This window comes from Entelurus aequoreus, linkage group LG03 (assembly GCF_033978785.1).
Source record: "Entelurus aequoreus isolate RoL-2023_Sb linkage group LG03, RoL_Eaeq_v1.1, whole genome shotgun sequence".
In the NCBI taxonomy this organism is placed as follows: domain Eukaryota; kingdom Metazoa; phylum Chordata; class Actinopteri; order Syngnathiformes; family Syngnathidae; genus Entelurus; species Entelurus aequoreus.
In genome coordinates, this window is record NC_084733.1 from 8,016,191 (window position 1) to 8,026,190 (window position 10,000).

A 10,000-nucleotide genomic window follows, 5' to 3' on the forward strand; every position below is an offset into this window, starting at 1 on the left:
TATCTATTTCAATGCAGCAAGAGACATATTTAGTTGCATTAGAAGATGAACAATATATCTATTTCAATGCAGCAAGAGATATATTTAGTTGCATTAGAAGATGAACAATATATCTATTTCAATGCAGCAAGAGACATATTTAGTTGCATTAGAAGATGAACAATATATCTATTTCAATGCAGCAAGAGACATATTTAGTTGCATTAGAAGACTACCCTCCACAGCAATGGTACTGCTTTGTGGTGTGACACATGTCTCTTTCTGCCCGTCTCCTTCAGACTTTTCAGCAGCCTAGGGGAACTCCACACCATTTCTCAGAGGAGTTACGGCCCCACCTTCAGCATCCGCCCTGGCAGCCGTTACCCGGTCATGCGACGCAGCCCCAGCCCGGGCTCACCCGACCGGGGCGACCCTCTGGGACGCTATTCGGGCTACGGCCTTCAGCCTTCGCCGACCACACCCCCGCAAACCATCCTCAAATCCTCCAGCCTCAGTCTACCCCAGGAACCCAAGGAGGTCCGCTTTGTGATGAGGAGCTCCAGCGCCCGATCCCGCTCTCGTTCGCCGTCGCCTTCCCACTCCCCGGGTCTGGGCTCCCCCCTGCTGGCGCTCAGACCTTTCCACCAGAAGCCGCTTCACCTGTGGAACAAGTACGACGTGGGGGACTGGTTGGAGAGCATCAACCTCAGCGAGCACAGGGTGGGCTTCCAGGAACACGAGATCGAGGGCTCCCACCTGCCGGCGCTGACCAAGGACGACTTTGCCGAGCTGGGCGTGACACGAGTGGGCCACCGCATGAACATTGAACGAGCGCTAAAGCAGCTGCTGGAGAGCTGACCCCCGCCCCTAGCTCCAGTTGGGGAAAAGAAGAACAGTATGCGATATTGGCCCTCCTCTCCTCTCTACCTCCCACGAGGCCTCCACGAAAGAAAGAAGCCTTTAGCGCTTCGAGTAAAGGAAGAGTTTTCTGTCCAATCAGAAAAAAAGCTCAGTTGCCTTTCAACAACGTTTCTACAGAGATCAACAACCACCACGACGACGTGTCTCCTCTATATCTGCTGTTGTTTTCAAAGCCCAGGACTTGGGAGTCCAGGGGGGGTGGCACAGGAGAAGCCCCGCCCCTTCGCCTTGGTACCCAGACTGTGCTCTCTTCTATTTGGAGAATGTTTAACCAACACTTGTGGCTTTTGTTCCATAATCAACTATTTTGCTTTTCCAAAGGGAATATGATATGATGTATTTAATAATAGCTTTGTGCAAAACAAGGAATCTGCACCTGTTCTTAGTTTTTAGTATAGAGAAATAATAGTTGACCCATTTCTACCAGTGATATATATATATATATATTTGAAAGAAAAATATGAAGATAATTTTGTCATACACTTGTGTTTAACTGTAGCATTTTGTCTGACCATCTTCCTTCAAACAAAAAGGGCATCCCCAAATGTGTCTAGTCCCAATAATGTGATTGGCTCTCAACTTCCTCCTCTCCTTTGGAGCGCTAGCCTTCCCATAGTTACTTTAGCATCTACACTCACTTCAACATGGAAGTACAACTTTCAAAACAAAAACTTAGTACCTCGGTTTGCGATAGTAATCTCTTCCAAAATGATGAAACTGTTCCAGACACCAGTAATTAGTTGACATACAAATGATCAAGGAATATTTCATTGAAAACTCCCAATAGTAACAAGGTAAAAGTGATCCATGCATTATGAAACTGAGACGTGTGCCTCACTGCCGATATCAGGAAACGCTTTGTTTCCCACTCACGTGTTTGGTTTGGCTCAGCCTTCCCGGTAAGGTCTATTCAGGTGGAGAGGAAGCTACGTCGGATAGTCGAACCTCGGATTCAGGACAGTGTGGTTTCCGTTCTGGTCGTGGAACTATGGACCAGCTCTATACTCTCGGCAGGGTCCTTGAGGGTGCATGGGAGTTAGCCCAACCAGTCTACATGTGCTTTGTGGACTTGGAGAAGGCATTCGACCGTGTACCCCGGGAAGTCCAGTGGGGAGTGCTCAGAGAGTATGGGGTAACGGACTGTCTGATTGTGGCGGTCCGCTCCCTGTATAATCAGTGTCAGAGCTTGGTCCGCATTGCCGGCAGTAAGTCGGACCCGTTTCCAGTGAGGGTTGGACTCCGCCAAGGCTGCCCTTTGTCACCGATTCTGTTCATAACTTTTATGGACAGAATTTCTAGGCGCAGCCAGGGCGTTGAGGGTATCTGGTTTGGTGGCTGCAGGATTAGGTCTCTGCTATTTGCAGATGATGTGGTCCTGATGGCTTCATCTGGCCAAGATCTTCAGCTCTCACTGGATCGGTTCGCAGCCGAGTGTGAAGCGACTGGGATGAGAATCAGCACCTCCAAGTCTGAGTCCATGGTTGTGCCATCTCCGGGTTGGGGAGGAGATCTTGCCCCAAGTGGAGGAGTTCAAGTACCTCGGAGTCTTGTTAACGAGTGAGGGAAGAGTGGATCGTGAGATCGACAGGCGGATCGGTGCGGCGTCTTCAGTAATGCGGACGCTGTATCGATCCGTTGTGGTGAAGAAGGAGCTGAGCCGGAAGGCAAAGCTCTCAATTTACCGGTCGATCTACGTTCCCATCCTCACCAATGGTCATGAGCTTTGGGTCATGACCGAAAGGACAAGATCACGGGTACAGGCGGCCGAAATGAGCTTCCTCCGCCGGGTGGCGAGGCTCTCCCTTAGAGATAGGGTGAGAAGCTCTGTCATCCGGGGGGAACTCAAAGTAAAGCCGCTGCTCCTCCACATCGAGAGGAGCCAGATGAGGTGGTTCGGGCATCTGGTCAGGATGCCACCCGAACGCCTCCCTAGGGAGGTGTTTCGGGCACATCCGACCGGTAGGTGGCCACGGGGATGACCCAGGACACGTTGGGAAGACTATCTCTCCCGGCTGGCCTGGGAACGCCTCGGGATCCCCCGGGAGGAGCTGGACGAAGTGGCTGGGGAGAGGGAAGTCTGGGCTTCGTGACCCGACCTCGGGTAAGCGGAAGAAGATGGATGGATGGATGGACGTGTTTGGTATCAGTTCAAAAAAAGGAACAATTCTGAAGAGTGAGATCATTTCAATCCTATAGCGCCAAATACGGTAAATGTTCTTTTCCCGTTTACTATTTGGCTGACTGACCAGAGTAGTGCATTTCATATTGCTTTCTGCACAGCTGGACTTTGAACAAAAACACAATACTTGCCAACTCTGGTCAAATGTAGTCACTTTTTTACTCCAGCAGATGATGAAACACCAACAAAGTGTCGATACAAGCAGTGAGTGCGCCACATGCTCACTGACGCCTCATTGTTGGCAAAGGAAGGTAGAGCCATGCTGATGTTTGTACTCTTTTAGTTCAATACTGTTTTTCACCTTCTTTATAAAAGTTTTGGCACTATTCTGTAGAAAAAGAAAAAGGTGCAGAGACACGTGGGATTCATACAGACTAGTTTGTTGCCCGCAATGTTTGGCCGTACCAAAACTGGGACATAGAAAACAACCTTATAAAATTTGGGTACGAAAACCGAGGTACTACTGTACTTAATATTGTTTTTGTAAAATTGCTCACTTTTTACCTCGGAATATTTTTTTCTGTCTAGTTCTAATAGTCTTTCGTAAAAAAGTCAAATGGAATATTTTTAATGGCGAAGCAAGAACCCCATTGATTCAAACGTATGTAAAATACTGTAGTCCAACAAATCATTATTGTGCTTACATTTGATCTGGTTCACTTTGAACATAATCAGGTATGAATAATATCTGACATATTTGAAATAAATAGAGAGACCAATAAGATCAAAGAGCCAAAAGCCCAATGCCGTAAAGTAATGATGAAGTTCGTCTTTAGGATCTCTAAGAAGTCAGCCCTGGTGTTTGTTGGTGGACATTTGAAGTTTTGTTGCCTGAAGAAAGGGAACATATGTGTCTCATTGACTTAACCCGAAACTGTGAAGACCAGGCATGGGTACAATCATGACAACATATTGGCACAACACCACTAAAAAACAGGCCGGTTGGAAGAATAGTACTCACTGTGACTTCTTTTGTTCCACTCTTTTGTTTTCCTAACGTCTTTCTTGCTCCTTTTGACACTGTGGGTAGATTTTTGTAGCGTGTGAAATATAACAAAAAAAAAGACGTGTCCTGTCCATTCTAAACATGTAAAAATATTTGCTATTTTGAATCACAAGCAATGTATATACGATAGATTTCCTATACATTTTTGGAAAACAACTATATATAGATCTATATATATATATATATATATGAATGTTTGGCATACAGTATATGCATAGTTAACCACCTGTGGAAAAAGGTGAGCAGATTTTATTCTTTTTATGACCTTTTCAACTATGAACTCTACTACAACTATAGGGGATGATTTGCACAAAACAAAGTGACAAGGTGCTAACATAGACATCGTCCGAGTGCATGCGTGCATCTGGATCCCCCCAAAGAGTGTGTGTGCCTCCTTTTGTGTAATGTTGGATGAAGGCAGACAAGGACAGTGCTTGCTAGTTTACATCAATGTATAGATTTGGTCCACGATAGCCTTACTGTACATCAGATTCCCGCTAGTGGCTGTGACACACACACACACACACACACACACACGCACACACACCATTTAGTTATTATGAGCGGATTGATTGCAAAAGACTTAGTTTACACTGTGGACGTGAAAATGGAAGCAAATATGGACTCATGCATTGCATTTAGAGCGGCAGATCCAGCATTTGTCTGCCTGTGCCTTTCACACAGAATCCCCGCCATGTGGAATATTGCAACACTGGGGTGCGCTTTCACACACAATCATGGAAATATAGGCCGGAACAGCCACACGCAGAGTAAGTGTAAAAGGAGCTGACCAAACGGAGTATCTGGCGTACAGTATATACAGTACAGGCCAGAAGTTTGGGCACACCTTCTCCTCATTCAATGTGTTTTCTTTATTTTCATGACTATTTACATTGTAGATTGTCACTGAAGGCATCAAAAGTATGAAACCCTTTCAGGTGACTAGCTCCTGAAGCTCATGGAGAGAATGCCAAGAGTGTGCAAAGCAGTAATCAGAGAAAAGGGTGGTGTTAGATGAATTGTTTGTAAGTTATCACAAAAACTTTGTGTTACATTGAGTGTCTGGTGAGAAGACAAAAGCTGTCTTTGGAACCTACCGAGAGTAAGGCTCGTTAAACTCCACTGTGTAGGGGGGGGGAAGCAAAATGAAGGTGTTCTGTATTCTTTCACATATGGTAATCAACAGAAAGATATTGTTCTGACCCAAGGACTTCAAAGCGGAGAGGAAGCAGGACCAGACTCCCCTCCAGGCGACCTCTTCTTGAACTGTTTTACGAACGTCTTTTTGAACTATTTTACGACCTCTTCTTTTGAACTGTTCGGTAACCAAAGGCAACGCTGTTTACGACCCACTTCCCTCTGGAAGCAGCTGTGGTCATGTGGTCGGAGAAAGTCAAATAAAGAAGGAGGAGTACAATCTTTCGCCAGAGCGTGCCGAGATACTGTACAAGGGTACAGTGTACAGGCGACGCTCCTCAATTGAGTCCAAATTGAATTCTGTCTCTGTTCAATTCTTTGCCTTTTGTCTTGTTTATTAGATGACAGGTGGCTATTTTGAAGAAACTAGAACATAGTTTTGATGTGACAATCTACAATGTAAAAAGTCATGAAAATTAAGAAAACACATTGAATGAGGAGAAAGTGTGTCCAAACTTTTGGCCTGTACTTTATGTTCTACAAAAGGGTTGAGGTCAGGGCTCTCACGTTCAAGACGTTGTTGTGTGGGTCTTCTAGTTGTTCCCATTGGAAGAAATGTGGAACGCCACACATTAAGGTCCGCTTTCACACCTTCTCTAGTTTTCCACGTCACTGTGAACTGCGGCGAAAAATGTTCCAAACATATTAAATTGAACACCCTGTTGTGTTGAAAGCAATTGTCGCGGCCTGACAAGTATGTGTGAAAGCACACACACAAGTTGATCAAGAAAAAAAAAAGGTACAGGTGAATAGATGCCAGGCTCTATTTTGTGGTTTTGAGCTTCACTGCGTAGTCCCCTGTGTCTTGTCTTTTTTTCCTCCAATTTGAGTTGCTCTATTAGGGACGAAGACAAAAGGAAACCGTGCCAAAAAACTTTGAACTGTATATTTGTCTTGAGGACTATCTTAGTTGCAGCATTTTGAGCCGTTTCAGACTCAATAATATGGTGCCATCTCCTGAAAACCTTGAGAACTGCAGACATTGAACAGCTTGCTCACTCTTTTCCTAGCAGACGTCACTATTCTCACATGTACGTGAATATATACACAAGCTTTACATTTGCTTGGAATTCATCTTCGGAGAATGACAGTGGCTTTATTTGCAGTTTATGTGAAACTTTTAGAGGTTTGGGTTACCGACAAGATTGTTTCTTACCATAAACAGTTGTGACCTGATGCATCCTTTGGGCTAATCGGTTCAGTCAAGGCTTGTTTTCTGATCAAAGCACAATCCACACAGTGAAAGAGGGGGGTGTTAAAAGCATCCACTGATCTTATCATGTAAGGGTTCTTATTATTATTATTTGGGTTTTTTTGTGCCCCCTCTCCTTGTTTGCACTGTGAAGTTTGGAGTATCGCTGCAAGGTCTCAGCCTTGTCTTGCTGCCCATCATTAAGCTACAACACAAATGAACTTGGAGGACGCTACAAGTCTGAGATGTTGTTGGCGATACGTTTGTTTTCGTATGTAACACATTTATAATTAAAACATGAACTGCTAAGTCAGCGTCTCAGATTTATTCACATTTCACACTGGACAAGACGGTACAGTTGTATTAAATATGTATGACAACGCTTCTGCTTCAGGCAGGACTATTTGATTCATTGACTTTTCATTTAAAGGCAAACCTAAAGCATACAAATGTGCGGGCGTTGCACTCCATCAGCAAAATCACAAAAGATGCCTTTTCTTTGCTCCGAGTGGTTCCCATTCATCATAACTGCTGTGTAGCTCTTAAGCAAACATTTAATGTTCTTTACATAAAATAGCAAGTTACAAACTATTGACAACACAAGTCTTGTCATTAGATTAAAAGTACATTCTATTGGCAAGACGTATACTTAACTCAAGAAACTTTGTCAGGGCAACTCGGGGCTCTCCCGCTTTACTTTGTCAACTTCCGAGTCCGAAGTAGTGTCGCTCTTTTCCAGCTTAAAGTTCTGCAAGACAAAATGTCAGCAGTGTAGTAAAAACACTAACATTTTATGCATTCCCAGCTCAGCAGTAGTAAACGGAAGATGCCATTGTCATCAAATGTTGCAATATTGTTCTAATTATATTACAAACCCTGTTTCCATATGAGTTGGGAATTTGTGTTAGATGTAAATATAAACGGAATACAATGATTTGCAATTCATTTTCAACCCATATTCAGTTGAATGCACAACAAAGACAACATATTTGATGTTCAAACTGATAAACTTTTTTTTTTTTTGCAAATAATCATTAACTTTAGAATTTGATGCCAGCAACACGTGACAAAGAAGTTGGGAAAGGTGGCAATAAATACTGATAAAGTTGAGGAATGCTCATCAAACACTTATTTGGAACATCCCACAGGTGAACAGGCAAATTGGGAACAGGTGGGTGCCATGATTGGGTATAAAAGTAGATTCCATGAAATGCTCAGTCATTCACAAACAAGGATGGGGCGAGGGTCACCACTTTGTCAACAAATGTGTGAGCAAATTGTTGAACAGTTTAAGAAAAACCTTTCTCAACCAGCTATTGCAAGGAATTTAGGGATTTCACCATCTACGGTCTGTAATATCATCAAAGGGTTCAGAGAATCTGGAGAAATCACTGCACGTAAGCAGCTAATCCCTCAGGCTGTACTGCATCAACAAGCGACATCAGTGTGTAAAGGATATCACCGCATGGGCTCAGGAACACTTCAGAAACCCACTGTCAGTAACTACAGTTGGTCACTACATCTGTAAGTGCAAGTTAAAACTCTCCTATGCAAGGCGAAAACCATTTATCAACAACACCCAGAAACGCCGTCGGCTTCGCTGGGCCTGAGCTCATCTAAGATGGACTGATACAAAGTGGAAAAGTGTTCTGTGGTCTGACGAGTCCACATTTCAAATTGTTTTTGGAAACTGTGGACGTCGTGTCCTCCGGACCAAAGAGGAAAAGAACCATCCGGATTGTTCTAGGCGCAAAGTTGAAAAGCCAGCATCTGTGATGGTATGGGGGTGTATTAGTGCCCAAGACATGGGTAACTTACACATCTGTGAAGGCACCATTAATGCTGAAAGGTACACACAGGTTTTGGAGCAACATATGTTGCCACCCAAGCAACGTTATCATGGACGCCCCTGCTTATTTCAGCAAGACACTGCCAAGCCACGTGTTACATCAACGTGGCTTCATAGTAAAAGAGTGCGGGTACCAGACTGGCCTGCCTGTAGTCCAGACCTGTCTCCCGTTGAAAATGTGTGGTGCATTATGAAGCCTAAAATACCACAAGGGAGACCCCCGGACTGTTGAACAACTTAAGCTGTACATCAAGCAAGAATGGGAAAGAATTCCACCTGAGAAGCTTCAAAAATGTGTCTCCTCAGTTCCCAAACGTTTACTGAGTGTTGTTAAAAGGAAAGGCCATGTAACACAGTGGTGAACATGCCCTTTCCCAACTACTTTGGCACGAGTTGCAGCCATGAAATTCTAAGTTAATTATTATTTGCAAAAAAAAAATAAAGTTTATGAGTTTGAACATCAAATATGTTGTCTTGTAGTGCATTCAATTGAATATGGGTTGAAAAGGATTTGCAAATCATTGTATTCCGTTTATATTTACATCTAACACAATTTCCCAACTCATCGGGAAACGGGGTTTGTAAATGATGTGTTTGAAACTCACCTCTAATTCTTGCATGACTTCATCCACAAAATCCCTGGGGTTTTGCTTGTATTCCATGGCTCTCTTGATCATCTCCCTGAACATCTGTTGTGATGAGTCACACTCAAGTTTATTGCTTTTCTCCAATGAGGGCACCATATAAGCTACGACTAGAAGAAATCAAGAAGATCTCAAACCTTTACGACGTTAGTGCCATCTGCTGCGGACACAAAGTAAAATGGGAGTCCTTGCTTCTTGGCAAAGTTGTAGCTTCGTTGTGTCACTTCGAGATGAACTGCCAATATGAACAAATAGAGACATTTATTTGCCAACACGGTATCATATATCAGGATTGTCAAAGTTCACGTCACAACAAAAATGTCGTTTGAGGGAACTATTTTTTGACACGTCTTGTATTATTCCCGCAGTGAGGGAAAATGTACAAGCCCAGCTCAAAAGCAAAGGACATTTATCCACAAGATCAAGGCCATTTCTATCATCACCAGATGCTAGATGCTTGCACATGGGCCGATATACCTCAATCAATCAAACCATCAACGAAAATGAACTCGATAAATCGGCATGTGCATGCGTTGTTGCAAGTGAAGAGTGTTTCAGCAGTTAAACGCTAGTAATGATAACCACGGTTAGTATAACAGTAAAAAAAAACATGATTGATAAGCACACGTTGGCAAAATGATGGAATGACTAGCGTGTAAAGTCATCAAGGATGTGCTATCTTTGCACAAACAGACGCAGGTGAACTCTGTGAAGTCACATAAACTTGAAGTAATGATGATTCCAAAACGTTCACGAAATTAAAATGCAACATATTTAAACACACATAAAAATAGAATGGCTCTTATGAAGTTAGAACAATTTTTAATATATATATATATATATATATATATATATATATATATATATATATATATATATATATATATATATATAAACATATACATATATACATACACATATATACGTATACAAATATATACATATATATATATATACATGTACATACACATACATACACACATATACACACATACTAATATATATATATATATATATATATATATATATATAT

General features: G+C 42.8%; 2 protein-coding genes across 2 annotated transcripts in view; one reads left to right on the plus strand and one right to left on the minus strand.

Moving 5' to 3' along the window:
• LOC133647174 (SH3 and multiple ankyrin repeat domains protein 3-like) overlaps positions 1-3,046 on the plus strand; it is a 122,689-nt gene extending 119,643 nt beyond the window's left edge. The window contains exon 22 of the mRNA XM_062043316.1: positions 279-3,046. Coding sequence (XP_061899300.1) covers positions 279-837 — 559 coding nt within the window. The 3' untranslated portion in view covers positions 838-3,046. The remainder of the gene's footprint in view (positions 1-278) is intronic.
• Positions 3,047-6,498: 3,452 nt separating this feature from the next.
• The window catches only part of rabl2 (RAB, member of RAS oncogene family-like 2), a 17,821-nt gene continuing 14,319 nt past the window's right edge, over positions 6,499-10,000 (minus strand). The window contains exons 7-9 of the mRNA XM_062041058.1: positions 9,105-9,202; positions 8,929-9,012; positions 6,499-7,222 (exon numbers count right to left, since the gene is read on the minus strand). Of these exons, the coding sequence (XP_061897042.1) occupies positions 7,142-7,222; positions 8,929-9,012; positions 9,105-9,202 (263 nt within the window). The 3' untranslated portion in view covers positions 6,499-7,141. The remainder of the gene's footprint in view (positions 7,223-8,928; positions 9,013-9,104; positions 9,203-10,000) is intronic.